This window comes from Lithobates pipiens, unplaced genomic scaffold (assembly GCF_037356315.1).
Source record: "Lithobates pipiens isolate NorthernLeopardFrog02 unplaced genomic scaffold, aLitPip1_a1.2 Scaffold_16, whole genome shotgun sequence".
Classification (NCBI taxonomy): Eukaryota; Metazoa; Chordata; class Amphibia; order Anura; family Ranidae; genus Lithobates; species Lithobates pipiens.
The window spans coordinates 501,840,712-501,858,891 of record NW_027507748.1 but is presented as its reverse complement, the minus strand read 5'-3'; the positions used below and the strand labels follow the sequence as shown (position 1 = coordinate 501,858,891).

The 18,180-nt window shown below is 38.7% G+C and overlaps 1 protein-coding gene across 2 annotated transcripts in view; it reads right to left on the bottom strand.

The window, feature by feature from the left end:
- The window catches only part of KLF12 (KLF transcription factor 12), a 271,940-nt gene that overhangs the window by 121,439 nt on the left and 132,321 nt on the right, over positions 1-18,180 (bottom strand). The window contains exon 2 of one of the 2 annotated variants that reach the window (XM_077483121.1): positions 1,904-1,991. In XM_077483121.1, the coding sequence (XP_077339247.1) occupies positions 1,904-1,969 (66 nt within the window). In that variant the 5' untranslated portion in view covers positions 1,970-1,991. The remainder of the gene's footprint in view (positions 1-1,903; positions 1,992-18,180) is intronic. The other variant, XM_077483120.1, reaches the window with a different exon arrangement.

Sequence of the window (18,180 nt, the reverse complement as noted above, 5' to 3'; positions counted from 1 at the left end):
ACTTTTTTTTATAGAATTTGTTAATTAAATGATCTGGACAATCTGGTGAACCTTGGTTTTCCAAATATCTTATACAGTATATCCTCTCTGTCAATCCATTCACTGGCTTCCACTCACCCAACAAACTAAATTCAAAATACTAATAACTTACAAAGCCATCCACAACTCTGCATCTAGCTACATCACTAATATAGTCTCTTTGCTCCTCCCGAGACTTCCTGCTCCCTCAGCTACCTTGTCACCTCCTCCCATGCTCCCATGCTCGCTTCCAGGACTTTTCCTGAGCCTCTCCTATCTTATGAAACTCCCTATCCCAATTTGTTTGAGTATCTCCTAAGGATCCCTTAAAACCCTTCTCTTCAGAGAAGCCTATTCTGCCCCTACCTAAAAACTGTACATTCATTTCTCCATCAGATCATCCCTCACAGTTATTGCCTTTTGTATCACTTGACCCTCCCTCCTAGATTATAAGCGCTAATGAGCAGGGCCCTCTGATTCCTACTGTATTTAACTTGTTTCGTAATTGTACTGTCTGCCCTCATGTGGTAAAGCGCTGTGCAAACTGTCGGTGCTATATAAATCCTGTATAATAATAATACTAAATTACTCTCAGATATACAAAGCTTGCAAGAATTAGCAGGCAAATGGGGGAGCTATAACATGACCAGGTTAGCACACTCAAACTTGAATAATAGGACTTAAAAAGGAGCTCCAGTCTCCCTCCAAAAAAATTAAAGTCAGTGGCTTCAAATACCTGCCCCTGGATCCAGAAATGTTCTCACCCAACCCAATTCTCCAAATCGGCTTCGGGTGCAGGCACTGGCATCTTCACTAAGGGAAACCGGCAGTGAAGCCTTGTGAAGCCTTCACAGCTGGCTTCCAACTGCACATGCACAAGCTGCGCTGCACTTTGTGATTGATGACAACTATGGGATACTTTGTGATTGATCCCATAGTCGTCTGGGATCTGTGATGTGTCCCAGAAAGCTGCAGGGGAAGGAGGGGGGGTTGAACTTCTACCCTTCAAAAAATAAATAAATGTTACACCAAAATGTAAAAGAGGAGGGGGGGTGGAATAGAAGAACTTTACTTTTGGGTGAAGTTCTGGTTTAAAGGGTAGATTTAGTCATGCATCTAAATCTCCCTTTCCTCTGAAGCCTGATCCACGTTCAGCTGCTCCAAGGGCAAATGACAGGTGGTGATGAAGCGTGGCTATGTCTCCTCATCGTCTGTTTAACCACACAAACGTGCCACAACAGCATGCATTGTTGTTGTGGGGCATTTGCGGCGCTTCCCCATTTACTTGAATGTGTAGGCTCATTACACGTCGCTAAACTTTGCTACGGTCACAAAGCGAACCATTGCAACTTCGCCATATAAACACCCCCTATCCACGGTTTATTGCAGCTTGGTGGAAGGGGGTGGTTGGCGGGCGGGCAACAAAAGCGCAAAGCATCTATGCATGTTTTCCACTTCCCTAACCATATGACTAAATGCATCCGACGTTGGCACCAATGACAAAGTCAGACCAGCAAGGATGCAAGAGCTAGTTCCCCTTCATAAAAAAATAAAATAATATGCCAAATACAAAAAAAATAAAAAATACTAAAAGTATTAGCAGCTGTGACTGGAGAAAAGCGCACTGTACATGTGCAGGCTTGGGCAAAGGATGGCACTCTCTCCTGTACTTTTAGGGAGTGCTATTTCTAACAGCTGAAGATGAGAGAACAAAGCTTGGAACATGTTAGGAGGTTTTGAGACAGGCAAAATGGCCTACAGGAATGAAAATAGCATTAGAGCATTTTCTAAAAGGAATTAGTTGACGGTTACGTAATGATATTTAGGGACTGCATAGGATATATTTTTTAAAAACCCTTTGAAGTTAACCAGCAGGTCTGCTTACCACTTGCTCAGTTTCCAGTAACTCTGTCTTGACTCTGGCTGCCGGCATCCCGTCCAGCATTAACATTCTGCTTTTAGAGACTTCTGTTCTAAAAGAGACAAAAAATACATCTTAGCCAAATATAGAATTAAGCAAGCATAGATAAAACTTGCATTTCATAACACAAGTGAGCAGGAAGATTTTTCCCAAAATACATTTACACAGTGAACAGAGAAATAAGCATCACATGTTCAGCAAGTGCTAGCCAATTTGCATATACCCTTGGGTGTATTTATAAAAAAAAATAATTGAGATGGAACATGAGCTCCTAGCTGAATGAATTGTGTAAATAAATGAGATTTAGGACAGAGAGGCCAATCTGTAACAAAGAGATGAAGCGCCGAACAGTATGTTCTCTACCGATCACTCGGATTCAGCACATCACGGATCTGGTGGACAGATTACTGGGAGGGACTGGGGAAGACCCAGCTGTCATGGTGCACGTTGGCACCAATGACAAAGTCAGAGCGGCAAAGATGTGGAATTCCCTTCCACAGGCAGTGATCTCAGTGGGGAGCATCGATAGTTTCAAGAAACTATTAGATAAGCACCTGAACGACCACAACATACAGGTAATATGGACATATAATCACACACATAGGTTGGACTTGATGGACTTGTGTCTTTTTTCAACCTCACCTACTATGTAACTATATTTAGATAATTACATTAGTTGCAGTTAAAAATGTAAATCAATAATACCTGACATTTTTTTTTATTTTTTTTTTTATATCTGCCTGGAGGTAAGATTTAAGCTTCTAAACTCACAGCTGCAAAATTGCCACCTCTGGGTGCCAGTTGGTACCAGTTACCAGTCTGCTGCAGCAAGGTGTTCTGAAAAACAAGGCTACCTGCAGTAAGGAACTTCTATGCATATGCAGTGGGAGTAATTATCATCCAGTGGCGGCCACCCCCTCCAAAGTATTAAGCTCCAGCTGTCACTGCTAATGCACCCCCCCCCCCAAAGCTTGAATGCATTCTCAGCAGGTTTTCAAGGCTCTATAGGGCATTGTGGGATGTGCTGGGGGGTGCCTCAGTACAGACATTCTGTAGTCCCGCAAGTTATTGGATCTCTTGGGCTGAACTTCATCAGCAATTTAGAAGATCATTACTATCCGTTAGCACCCGTTGATGTCTACAGAGATACAAGGTTAGTTTAGTAGCTTAGCTCCAACAACGTGCATACTTTCAGGTACATTTTTTAAAAAGTATTTTAATTGATAGGCTTCTCTTTACACTCTCAGAGATAATTCTGTTATCATCATGCTGTTATTTTCTGCATCCCAAACATTCAGCCTATAGTTGTATTAAATGGGGAATTGTAGAGTATTTGTTGCAACAGTCAAGCATAAACCCTTTAGAAAATTTGGTGAACGATCCATAAAACAGTAACATAGCCCAGATCTCGTCTTAGCAGGAGGTTAATATCCTTCAAAATGTGACAATGCCGCACTGTGAAGTTTGGCTGAATATCAGGTACTTGACCTGCTTCAGACACTATCTCACCTAATATTCTGGTACCGAGGCCTGTACTCTGCTTCTTCAATTAAGAATTATATGGGACACTTCATTTTTAGCTGAACCTCATCAAGCTAATCGGTTTTCAAGTATTTTCATTCGGCTTTAAATATTACATTTTGCACGTCTTTTCCAGCTGTCTACAGGTTTTTAAAATACATTTCTTATTTTTTTGTTAATGTACTGAAGGAAACATAGTATACAGTATTTTACTCTAAGTTGGAAAGTACCAAAATCAATTTCCTCTGCTGAGATATTTGCTTTGTAAATTGTCCTACCCTGTGCACCTTTCCTGCCAGTGATAAATTGATTAACCACTTGGTATTTTCTCAATTCAGGGCCAATTCACTAAAATGAATGAGTTATTTTAACCACACTGGTTAGATCATGGAAATGTTCAATTCACAAATACATAAATCCTGGTTATAAAATCAGTGTTTTTCTTTCATATAAAATGAATATTTAACAATAGAAACCCTTTTTCTCTCAATTTGCTATTGCATTTCCAATTTCTATCCTCCCAAGTATAACAAGGGAAAGCCAGTGAGAACTTAGAGGGATTCTATTGTAAAAAAAAAAAAAAAAAAAAAAAAAAAAAAAAGACTATTAATATATTTTTCACCCATCCTTCAGATATTCAAATGTCTTGCAGAGCAAAGCTGCCAGCAAGATGTCCAAGTCCTGCTTTGCAGTGCTGTGGTTTTACCTTGCAATCACTACATCACTAGTGTATTCCACGGACATAGTAGTTATATAGCAACCAAAAGACAACAGCATGGTGGAGGTGCAAGTCATACTTGGAAGTGTCAAATGCTGACGTGTCTGCTAGCATCTTTGCTCAGCAAGGGAGTGAAAATGTGATGCAATGTGGGTTTAAAGTTTATTTTGGCAACAGAGTTATTTTTAATGTTTTTGTATTTTATCTTTTTAATGTTGTTATAAATTGTTTTAGCAAAATCCATTACATAGATTTAATAATCCAGTTCAAAACATTTCATATCAGCCTTCCAATACCCCTAACCCTTCCACCCAATAACAAAGACAAAAACAAACCTCCCACATCTTCCCCACCACCTCCTAGACCTCCCCAAGGATCAACCTTCGCTTTCATATCAATTTATAGAGCTTGACCACTCCCCTTAGTCTCTAATAGCTCGGTATCTATATCCACTTCTATCAGCGAACTTGAACCTCTAATTGAGTTACTTCAAAAAGAGTGATAAATTGTATAAAAACCATACCAGAAACAGGCTCATGTAAGTGAGTGTTACAATTATTTTGATAAATACTACATGCAAAACTTGAAATGACAAAGCAAGGCCGTCCGTCTACAGCATAGGTGCTCAACCTGTGGCCCTACAGCTGTTGCAGAACTACAAGTCCCATGGGGCATTGCAAGCCACTGAGAGTTACAAGCATGACTCCCAAAGGCAGAGGCACAATGGGGATTGCAGTTTTCGCAAAAGCTGGAGGGCACAGGTTGAGCACTGATGACTCTACAGTATGTAAAAGTAGTGGTGAAAAAGCACTTGTGAGTTTAGCCAGTAACTATTTCTGCATCTTAATTTTTCATAGTCCATTCAACTGGGGCCATGGTAGGAGTGTGTCCTTTGTAAACACCTTGTGCAATAAAAGAGTCCCTCTTTCTCATATCAGAAAGTTGTGAGCTTTGTGCATAATGTGAAGCTTTTGGGAACTGATAGATTTGTTTTGGTTGATGGTTCAGAAGTGGTCTTCAGTTGCCCTCATATCTAAGCATCTCAATTGTCATGACAGTTTACCCCCCAGTTTTGTAATTTCAATGTATGTTCCATTGTTGGTAATTTTAGAGATTTGACTAGAACCAAACACACAAAACAATCTAAGTGGTATGGGGATTTCCATTTATTGGGTTGTTTTAAAAATGTACAAAATTATTTCAAAGGCGGCAAAAAATCAATGTTTGTAATTGTATCTGGTAAATGTACCAGCTGCTATACACTCAAAAATATTTAATTCTAAAATTGAGGTAAATGATCAGGGGTAAGCATGCAGTTACTCTGTATGAAAGGGTAAAGAAATAAAAAAAGAAACACGCTTCTGAGCCACATCATCATCCAATTGTACTCCACAGCTCAAAATATTCACAACTCAGTTGCAAAAGCATGATGCTGACTATGTCAGCATTGAACTGGCTTCACACACAGCCCTAGTATTAACTAATACCAAGCACAGATATATTATTTTATGAAAAAAAGGTGACATGAAAATAATAAATCAAAATAAAGTCATTCTTTGAAAAATGAACATTATTCTAAATTGAAATCATAGTGACTACTATAAAAATTTGATTTCATCTTCTTACATATCACAGTACTTACGGTAACTGTATTTGAGCCCCACAAAGTGAAAACACCAATTCATTTTTAATATTCAAAGTAAACCCACCCAACCATCCATGTCTTTATTCTTTATTTTATTAAGAAATCTCTTTGAATCTCACCACATACATACACACACACACACACACACACACACACAGCAATTCTAGCTGAGACCATCTTAGGAAGGCCAGATGACCCATGTAACATTTACTTTCTGGAATCCTTCTGCCTTCATCTCAGGCATGCAGGCAGAAGGTGGTGCTTGGCTGAGAAAGCTCCTCCTCCAGACAATTGAAAAAATGCCCATGAAAACTTTTAAGATGTATGACATCATATTGGCCTTGGCCAGAAACCAGGAAGCAACTAAATAAATGTAAATTATCTATTTAATACTGATAGCAGCATAAGGATTAAAATAGTTCATGTTGATTGAGAGTGAAGTTCCACTTTAATTATCACACCCTTTAACCCTTAGAAATGTATTTGCTTGGGAGGGAGGAGAGACTGTGGATATTTTATATTTTTGGTACTATGAGATCGATCCAAGAATTATGTCGATTGTGGTGATTATGTGTCTTGTTTTATTTATATGTATATGTATAATAAGCATGCTTAATAAGATTTTGTCATGAAATGTCAAGGAATGTTTTTGTGTGAAAAATATCTTAATAATAAACACAGAATGTATTTGCATGATGTATAAAGTATATGTAAACCCGATCACTAAAATACCATACTTTTTTGTAAGATTACATTATACTGTATGTATACTGTGTGTTTTACCTTTTGAATTTGGCGCCGTTCTCCATCCCCGTGCATCGTAACGCTCACAGGAACGGAGCTTGGCGATGCGATAGATCGAGCTGAGGACAGCTCGCTCGTACGGGGGGGGGGGACGACATTGCTGGATCCAGGGGACAAGGTAAGTAAGCTCTTCCTGGATTCAGTGTTGCAGTCCCGAGTCTGGCTCGGGGTTGCCGCTAATGGTACAAAATGTTCACCCCGAGCAAGACTCGGGAATACCGCCAGGGGGTTTAATGTAATTTCAAAAGGAATTTTCAATATTTTAAAATTAGAGTTTTTAGTTAAATAAAATCTGGTGATCTTGCCATGAGGGTTCTTCTTTAGGCACTTTCTATAATAGGGCAAAAACTGTCACCCAATTGAATTGTGCCCTTGCATTGCCACCTTGTCACACAGCTTTCCAATCAAGACTACAAATGACCATTTCATTACAGAGCTGGTCCACTCTTGTCGCCATCAGGAAACCTGACTTAAGATATGCCATGTGCTGGCGTGCATGCATCTAGACAGGAAGTGGTTGCAAAGAGTCTGAAGGATATCAGCAACACTGACATGCAACAACGGGCTATAAAAAAAATAGTGACAAGTACTTTATCTATAAATAAATTTTTTTTTAAAAAGGATATTTGGATTTTTTTTATAATACGCAGTGCTTTAGCAACTTACAGTTAGGATTGATATTTACTTTAAAACAGCCTATAGACCAGCAGTTAATATACATTTCTGAAAAATAAGTGTCCACGCACAATGACTTCAAAAACAAGTGCAGCCATCTGCAAATGTTAATGTGTTGCATGCAATGCTATTTTTGTTGCAATTCTGTACCAATATTTCAGCTTTTATTGGTTGCTGGCATGTTGAAATGCATGCATCTTATACCTGCACCAGATTTTCCCATTACAAAAAATATGAATAAAAAACTATTACAAAAGCTGTCTCAAATTAATTTGCTAAAAGTAACAGGGAAGAGCCTAGAATCCCCAGGCAGAGCGGTTTGTTCAACCTAAAACAAGTTTTCAAACCAACAAACATTACGGCGTCTGTGATCATTGCCCATTTTTTATTTGTGATTTAGGAAGTGCAGTGAAGTTTTACTGCAGGATCATGGGTATACTGTAATAAAACTTCCCTACGGCTGACTAGTTTGCAGACAAAGAAGGATGAGCAAGAGCTGCGGTGTGTCCCAGAGGACACCAAAGCCAGATAGCGCACAGATTATCCTACCTTTTGTGGAAAGAATTAAGAAAAAAAATAGAAGACTCAAGGAACAATTCACCAAAGGCGGGTTTAATGAACTGTTAGAATATGATTAGAGGTTAATGTGGCATTTATTACTTTGTAGCCATTTAGTAAAATGTGCAACTTAACTGTTGATTTCCCAATGCTAAAAAGAAAAAAAAAAAAAAAGATGAAAACAAGCATTTACTTTTTACAAGGCACATAATCAGTGTGTTGTATTATTTAACATTATAAATTAACTATTCTAGTCCCTCCAGAATTGGTTAGGGCTGTTCATCTGCTGTGGACAGGTAAGGTTTTTTTTTTTTTTTTTTTTTAGACTGAGCTAATTAATATATACAGGAATGTAGCTGAACGACTCATTATGAAGCATTGGCCATTAGTGAAGCATGAGTCACTTCAAGCAGTCAGTTTAGCACAATAAAAATGAACATGGTAACAGATCCAAATAAAATTAGAAGGGCTCATGTATCTTCTTAGGTATTTTTCCCACTGAGACCATAATATAGCAACCTAGACATTAGGATCCAGCGGGAAAGAAAAAAAATAAAGTCGATACATCTGCACCACTTCACCTCTGGAAGGTTTACCCCCCCTTTCTGACCAGATAATTTTTTTGTGATACGGTACTGTTTTAATTTAACTGACAATTGCATGGTCGTGCGACACTGTAACCCGAATAAAATGTATGTCTTTTTTTTCCCCCACAAATAGAGCTTTCTTTTGGTGGTATTTATCACCTCTGTGGGTTTTTTTTTTTTTGGGGGGGGGGGGGGTTTGCACTAGAAACAAATGACCGACAAATCTGGAAAAAAAAAAAAAAAACTATATTTTTTTACTTTATTTCTATAAAACCTAATAAAAAAAATAAAGTAAAAAAATTAAAAAAATCTAAATTTCTTCATCAATTTAGGCCAATCTGTATTCTGCTACATATTTTTGGTAAAAAAAAAAAAAAAAAAAACACATAATAAGCATATATTGATTGCTCTGTGTAAAAGTTACAGTGTCTACAAACTATGGGATTTTTTTTATTTTTATTTTTTACTACTAATGGTGGCGATCAGCGACTTAGTGGGACTGCTGCAATATTTCGGTGGATGAATCAGACATCCAACTGACACTTTTTAGGGGATCAGTGACATTATTACAGTGATTAGGGCTAAAAATATGCATGGCCACTGTACAAATGACACTAGCAGGGAGTGGGTTAACATCAGGGGCAATTAAAGGGTTAACCACATGCCTAGCTAAGTGTTTTACTGCTGTGGGGGGGAGGGGTGCGTTTTTACTACTGGAAGACATGGATCAGTGGTTTTCCTTTACGGAAACACAGGATTCATGTCTTCTGTACTGACAGAATGACAGCCTGCCTTGTTTACATAGGCAGACTTGTATTCTGTCAGTGTAACTAACGATCAGCGGGTGCCCAACGGAGATCGGGTCCGCAGGACCCACTGATCAGCTTCCGCTGTGTAAAATCACAGTGCGAGCGAGCCAGCGGCGGCGCGCACTTGCAACCAAAACCCAGAAGTGCAGAATCACGTATGTATCCAGGATTCTGCACAGTGCACGGGTCCAGTAAATATGCTATGGGGCGGTCGGCAAGTGGTTAAAAAAAAAAAACAGCTGAATGTTGCACAAAACAAGAGAAGAAGAGCTGCTCATAGATATATATTTTTTTCCTGGCCCTACAGATATACTGTATTGATGCAGATTTGCAATATCACAATAAAAAAATAACCTATAAAAGGTTCCAGTAAGTGTGTGCATGGTCACCTGGCTGCCTCACTATGCTTTCCTTTGGGTCCTACAGATATATTGATGCAGGTGTAATCAAGGCTTTTATACACCATTTAGCTTTACCACCCCATATACTCACTAGGTTTGCTGGTCATGGTTGTATTGCAGGCTTGCCTCGGATTTGCAGCAATATTTTCACCTCTGGAGGCCGCTGCTATGTATATATAATAGGGTCTACATTTATTTTTCTCTGTTTGGATTATTGAATGGATGTTTGTGCAAGTGTTTGTACTTTTTGGTTTTTGATATTTGCGTTTTTCACTGCTCTGCTAATATCAGCTTATCATATTTAAAATCTCGGAAGGCACTAATGACTGGTTATTTCAGACTATGACTTATTTTCTTACAGTGAATGATAGTGACAGTTTACAGTCTGATAGTCTAATGGTATTTGGATCAACGATCCTTGATTATAGTCTCTTTAAATTGATAACTTTATAGTAACTTGATAACAAATGATTGTTATAGCAGCTGTACTGATTTACATTGTGTTCTATTTTAACTTAGTGTTCATCTTGGGGTTAGGATATACTGGTAAAGTCATTTAAATAAAGTATTTCGGGTAATTTTGTATTATTTTAATCTTTGTTTGCATTTTTCACATTAAAATATATTTTATATTTCCTTTTGTTGAATGGTTTTGGGATTATTACTTTCTAATTAATTTCAAATAAAGCAAAGTATTAAACGTATTGCTTTGTAAACACCCACAAGCAGTATTACCCCTTGTCTTGAATTGTATGGTAACCGTATAGTAAACTGGTGCTATATACAGTAAATTCAGTATAATAACAATGAGTAACTCCAATGAGTAACTCCTTCACTTTTCCTACATTTTTATTGCCCCAATTTATAGATCACTGTTATGTTTTAAATAAACCACAGGCTAAAATTCTATGAATTTAAAAACTCTCCTCTCCCCACTACAAAAATGGAAATTGGGTTTTCATGATAACAGGTCTCCCCAAATAACGGTATTTTCTTTCTGCCTATATAAATAATTGCATATGTGTATAAACTCCACTACTTATAATGTCAAAATGAATGTGAATAAAATTGTATTATTATACAGCAACACATAGTGAACAGGAGTGTAGTTGATTTACTAAAACTGAAGAGTGCAAAATCTGGTGCAGCTCTGCATAGGGCCCAACCAGCTTCCATTTTTTTTTTGCCAAATCTTAACTGAACAAGCTGAAGTTAGAAGCTGATTGGCTACCATGCACAGCTACAGCAGATTTTGCACTCCGATATTCTAACAACCAGGATTTCTTGTTATTTAAACAAAGGCATGGTACAATAACAGCAAGCATCAAGGTGGTACAAAGCAGCATAAAACACAATGTCGCAGATATGTAGGTTACAAGTAAAGCAGAACTAGCCAGATTAACCACTTGACGACTGACTCATGCCGATATACGCTGGCAAAGTGGCACAGGTGTGCATAATCACGTAAACCTGTACATCACTCGCATTGATCGCATTCACAGCAGAACCAATCAGTCTTCAGGTCCAGGCCAATGATTTCTGGCCTGGACCCGATCGGTTCTGGCAAATAAAAATGCTGGGAAGTAATGTCATCTCCCTCTCTGTAATTCTTTTCCGTTCCAGAGAGAGAACATCTTATGAGTTGCACAACACTACACCATTTACAAAGAATTTCCTTCTCAGAATAATACATCAGGTAAGAGATCAGCAATTTGGTATAGCAGGGCCTTTGGTTATTATCATGTATACCCAACAGTGCAAGCTCAGGAGATAACAGAAGAGACAGTTGCAGAATGCAGACAGGTATCTATAAGATTGAAGACATCCATCCAGAACTGTGCCACCCTATGACAAGATTATAACATATGAACAAATGTACCAACAGAAGAGTGACAATATGTGCAACTGGGAGACCACTGCAGGTAGATTCTGTGAAATCTCAGAGGCATATAATAGACTGTGCAAAAACTTAGTCTGAATTAATTTGTCTCACGAGGAGATAACCAGCTTAGAACGATCCTCAAAGCATTCCTTTTAGGACCCCTATCCAAAGTTAGAATATCTGTTCTCCACTGATTCCATAACCTATGCATCTTAGGGGACCCCACGCTAAGTAGAGCCAAATGAAGGGAAGATAGAAGCTTAGAGAGTCCCACAAGAGAAGACCTTCAAAAAGGATCAGTTTCCAAGCGAGAATGGTTGAAGAACTGTGATTGAACTGCATGGTGCAATTGGTACTAGTGGAAGTACATCAACGTATGCACGCCAAGCATAGAGGAGAGCTTCCAAAAGGATAGCAGAGTACCCACAGGCATAATATCTCTAAGTGTCCTAATACCATATTGGACACAAACCTGGGGCAATGGGAGAGAGCAGGATTACCCCACAGAGGGTGATAAAGGGACCACTGGTTGGGCTGCAGAAAGTGCCATCTAGCTGCAGTCCAAACTCAAACCGTAACCTTGTTACGGTGTGGAAGGGAGGCATAGACCCCAGAGCCTCTATAGACCAGATTACCAAGTTCTATAAGGGAGCCCAGAAGGGCAGCTTCTGGACAGACCATAGCATTTGCCCTTGATTGCCATTGAGCTGCCAAATAATAAACTAATTGGGCAATGGCAGACCCCAGCAGCTCACTGGCAAGTGATGAATGGACTCACAGTGATCTACCTCCCAGAAAAGGGATCCAGTCATCCAAATAGGGTATTTCTGGAACACAGTTGAATTTAGGGAGATAAATCTTTTTATGTATCATTATACGACTCATTAGGTTTAAAGACACGTTAGCCCAGGTGGAGCACACCTCTTTAAACTGCAGGAAAAACGGTCGCTGATTGAGACTATCAAAGCTCCTGAGATCTTGGGTAATCTGAATACCTAGGTATTTAAAATCATCGACCCACACCAGTGTGTAAGGGGCTGTTGAGTTCCGCACCTGGGGGTCGAGCAAGAAGAGGACCAATTTAGTCCAGGTAATCTAGTATTGTCCAAACCCAAAGACCCTGTGCGTGGCCTGCAAGGAGGAATTTGCATAATGTAAGAATAGAAGAGTGCAATCAGCATAGGAGTGAATTTTTTTTTTTTTTTTTTTTAAGTGAGCCGACCTGCAAGCCCTTAATAAGCCGGGAGTCCTGCACCATAGTGGGCAGGGGCTTTAAGGCCAAGGCAAAGATGTTCGGTGACAGGGGACAAACCTGTTGAGTCCCCTATCACAATGGAAAAATCATAGAGAGTGTCATTAGTATAAAGTCTGTACTCTCCAATTTTAGTAAATCGACCCCAGTGTATAGTAAAACAAACACTATTATATTGCAAAAAAGGCAATGATCATAAGCTTATGTGTAAAGGCATTTAGAGCCCAAATCTTAGGACGTTTGAATAACTGACAAAAAAACAAAAGTTTATAGCCGACTTGATTTACTATGGTTATCTAGTTAGTGACACTGACATACAAGATTCTAGAACATGGCCGCTAATATACTTCTCTATCATAGAGCTACAAGAAAATGGCCGCTCATTCGACGTAATGCTCCAGACTATTTAAAGACATTTCCAGTGCCAGTCTTTATTCGATGAAGTCACGTGACCATGACGATACGATACTTATACTACATCTGTGTCACTCCTTTGAGAGTATGCCACCAAAAAGTAAGCATTCTGAACACCACTGATCTTCAATATTACATACACACGTGGTTGCCTCATAACCATAAGGCAAGAGGCCATCTTCACTGAAGTGTGTTGCACAGAAGAGGAGAAATTATTTTCTGCACTTTGTACATTGCGTTTATTGCACAGAAGAGGAGAAATCTCTTTTGCACTTTGCATATTGCATATATTTGCACAACTTTCTGCACTTTAAGGACAAGCCACTTTATAATTTACACTTAAGTGGAGAGCGTATACAGCACTGTATTTTTGCATCCATTTATAAGACTGCAGTTATTTATTTGGCATTTTTTTTCACGTGTACCATTACTTTTAGCATTTACTGTATACTTCATTGTTTTGGATATTTTTAACATATATTGCTTAGGTAGTTCTAGTTTGACTTTAGCTTTATCTTTTAACAGCGCAGCACCATCTATTTCATTTATTTCATGTGTGCAGGTATGGACTGACCCGTTTCGGTGCTTGCAGCAGTTAAACTATCGTCTTCATACTAGCGCAGGAATATATATATACACTTTGACACGCAAGGTTCGCTGTCATTTAAAAAGTCTTTACATAGTCTGTCCCATTGGGGGCTATTATGGGATAAATTAGTCATCATGAATGCACCATAAAACTAATGTGCAATGAAAAAGCAATGGACAGGTATGTCTGTGTCAGTTCTTCTTTGAAAGAATTCAATACTTGCCTGCAAACGCTGTTATCAGCCTCAAACCAGACATCTATCTACTGGCATGCTATTATCTTGTGGCTAACCACACATTTCCCAAAGCGAATAAGTGATGTAAACAATCTTCATTCAAATTTTACTCTATAAACTCCATTCATAGCTCATATATTATGGAGGTATCTATTGATCGTTTGGGTGATGTCCCAATTGAGATTTGTTCATTGGCCAAGTCTTGCATATAAGATAACCCTCCAGCACGATAAACCAATCCTTAGACATTGCCTATACGGATACACCATTTTCAGTAATGAATTTAAGAAAATTAGCACTAGTCATCCATCAGATTATGCAATCTCTGCACCTTGTAATATAAATGTCCACTAAGTCCAATGGACAAAGTTGTGGTATTTAGTGAAACATAAATCAGAGAGCCATCCTCCTGGAATGTCCACTGTATCTGCGTATTCGCAGACATATAAATCTTTATTAGCCTATGGTTTCTGGAAATGTGAATAATGTTGCTGTTAAATGTTTATTGAAATTACTGTCTAGACTCATAGCACACCTAAAACACAATTAATCTTCATAAAACATTTGTGTTTGAGAGCGGCTCACATAACACTCTAGAATAATAGGCATTAAAGGGTTTGGGGGAGCGCAAGGTAGAAATATATATATATATATAAGCAAACTGTCAGCTTGGGAAGTTTACGTGGCCATGCTAGCAAACATTACTATTATATAAAAAATTAAAATAAGCTTGGGTCATTTTTAGTTTTCATGTATTTCACAGAAAAACTTTTTTCTCCAAGAATCTACCTAAAATCACTGGGGTGGGGAGGAAAAACACTTCACTCATATACTTCTGCTTTAGTGACTCATTCTCCCCAATCCCGATTCAAAAGACCTCCTTAACAACTGCATTTCTTATTACAGACAGAGAATCCACCTAGATGAATCTCCCTTTCTGCCTTTTTCTGTATCAATAGGAGTCAGCAATCTCAGCGATTCTTACATGGGAGCATCATTTCCACTGACATAAAGGAGGGAGTTAAAAATCATTAAAAATAGTTCTCTAAAAACAATTACACATTACAATGAAATGTGTGCAATAAAAAGCATGTGTACATTTTAAAGTGCAACTAAAGCCCACTTCAACTTTTTTAACTGAAACACTTCATTACTTACCGTAAATCTTAATCTGATGCAGATTAACAGGATGACAGCACTTAAAGTGGGTATAAACTCCTATCTCTGATTTTTACCTATAGGGAAGAATAATAAGGCTTATCTATAGGTGGTGTAAATATCTCCTAAACGTGCACCATTTAGGAGATATTTACTGTACATGCAGCCAGTAACATTACTGGAACATGCATTCTAAAGGAACGGCCACCCAAGCCATTCCTTCAGAGCCCTGTGCTGTAAACTGTGATCCTGCGCACATGCAAGGGAGTGATGTCATGGTGGCTCTGGTCAGTCACACAGATAGAGTCCTTGAACCCGAAAGGAAGACGGGTGAAGATAGAAGCGCCTGCAGCAATAACAGCTTGGCGCTGGAAGGGCTTCATTTTAAGGTAAGTGTAACATTATGGCTTTACCTTGCAGGGTGCAAAAAAAAAAAAAAAAACAAACAACAATATCCAGCAGTTTACTAATGATTTAATAGCTTGCAGGGAATTCAATCCAGAGTTGTCACCCTGCTGTAGCTGCATGAATTACAAGGCTGCACTCCCATTTAAGTTTAAGAAATCACTGTGGTGGTCATGGCTGACAACCCTTCTCCCTACTGCCACTCCTGATTACTATACCTAGTTCCAGCCTTAAAACGGTGACAGATATACCAGTCTATAATGTCGGGAATGAAGACAAGGTGTAGCTGCATATCAGCAGAGCAGGGCCCCTGTATCTGATGAAAGTGACGCTGGGCACCCAACTTAATGACTTCTCACGGTTTTGGTGAATTAAAGGTTGAAGGAGCTTTTATGATAACTTTACATAGGCAAGAAGGATTTTGCGCTGCCTAAGAGGAGGTATGTAAAAAAACACGACTTCACATGTATTATTATACTAATTTTAGTATGATTATATAGAGGTCATATACAGGTTTTAAAGGGTGTCAACAGTTTGCGTAGGGCTTTACAATATAAGGGAGACACTTTCAGGCCCCTTTCACACTGAGGCGCTTTGCAAGCGTTAAAGTGCTAAAAATAGCGTCTGCAAAGCGCCCTGAGGGCTTTCACACTGGAGCGCTGTAATGGTCAAAAAAGTCCTGCAAGCCGCATCTTTGGAGCGCTGTAGGAGCGGTGATTTACCGCTCCTAAAGCGCCTCTTCCCATTGAAAACAATGGGGCAGCACTTCAAACCCGCCTGCAAAGCGCAGCTGCAGCGGCGCTTTGCGGGTGGTTTTAACCCTTACCACCTCTAAAAGAAACGGTAAAGAGCCACTAAATATAGCGCCGCTTTACCAACAGCTCGCTGAGCGGCCCAGTGTGAAAGTAGCCTTAGGGTAATAGGCTATAAGGAAGACAGTTACAATACAAGACAAGAGGGATAGGAAGGCCCGTCTTGTGAAAGTTTACAATCTAACAGATAATCTTACAATCTGATGTTCCCAGCACAAGCCTATACAAGTAGACACACCAAGGTTCTTACATTAATTTCTTTGAGACGTTAGTTCTGTATGTTTAAGGATTCCATCAAATTTGGAGCAAATTCTCTGCAATCACAATGTTTATCACTAAAATTAAGCTCTTAGCAGATTTTACATTTTTAAAGGGCCTAGTTTGACTGTGGCACAGTGGCTGAGAACCACAGCAATATTAGTGTTAACACGGTATATTATGATGTTCCGGCTTTCACGCAGCAGGAAATCATTTCCAAAAAAATAGAAGTTTACTTAGCAAAAAAACAATTACAATTAACAGATTCACTGTAAAATTTATATTTATTTTTTAAACTCAGCTTTATAGTGTGACAATCATGTGCTTTGTTATGCCTCTTGTATTAAATAAGTTATGAAAAATTCTATCATGAAACTTAAATAAATACAGAAGAATAAGATACACTGACTAAGCTACTTAGTGCAATCATGTCACCACATTACATTAATACAGGGAGCACAGAGGTTCTGTGCTGCCACTTTCTATACAAGAACAATGGACAGTGATGCCAACATTGGATAGCTATAAAAGAAAATAGCCTTGTGACAACTCCCAGTTCTATAAATACAGTGAGGTCTAGTTTATGATGTCAGCTAATCACAGTTTCTTGTCTAGGGTTCAATGTGTCAAGCTAGCACTGGAACAACCAATGAATTATATGGGGCTACATTTCTTAAAGTGTTCTGTAGCACATGGGTCATTTTTCCCATTTGTCTTAGCTTGTTGAACAATAACACAAATTCTAACCTAAGAAACTGATATCTACTATAATCATTCAATCTAAATCACAAACCAAAATAATATTCTCATCAGACTTTGCTTAAAAGGGCAACTGTAGATTGACCAAGGTGACAAAGTCCCATAGTAGTTTCTTCATTTTGTTCTGTTTAAATCCAACATTGCATTAAAAGTGCCAATGGGACTTTATATGAGGTTTTTACATAACCACAAGATAAAATGTATAAAACATTTTTTTTTATTAAATAAAGTATTTTTCCATAGGACATGTCTCTATAAACACACAAGTTGATTTGCTGTGATTGTAGTTACATTGATGTGCAGTGTTTTTTTTCACAGCAGGAGCCAAAGGACGTTATTTATCCATCCTTCATATGCTTTGCAGCATGCTGTGATGTGGTGTAATAGGTTTCAGTGTGTTGCACTGCATTTAAATAAGGTAACAATAGCAACATTGATGTAACAATAGTCAAAGCAGCCCACATGGCTGCTATGGTGCCTAGGGGTGAAACAGGGCCCAATTAGGGGGATCTTGAGGCAAATTATACAGACATGTTTATGTTCATGTGATCAAGATAACATAAATTAAGTACTGTACTATCGTTCAGGATTGCAGAGGTTGCTGTTGACCTTCACCCTGTACCCCCTGTGCCATTTTCAATTAGGTACAGCTGACACCAGACATACTGGAAGAGACTTCAGAAGTGTTGTTACTAGTCACAGATCTCCCTTTGAAGGTTGTGCTGCAAGAAGATGTTTTTTTTTCTCTATTGGTAGTGT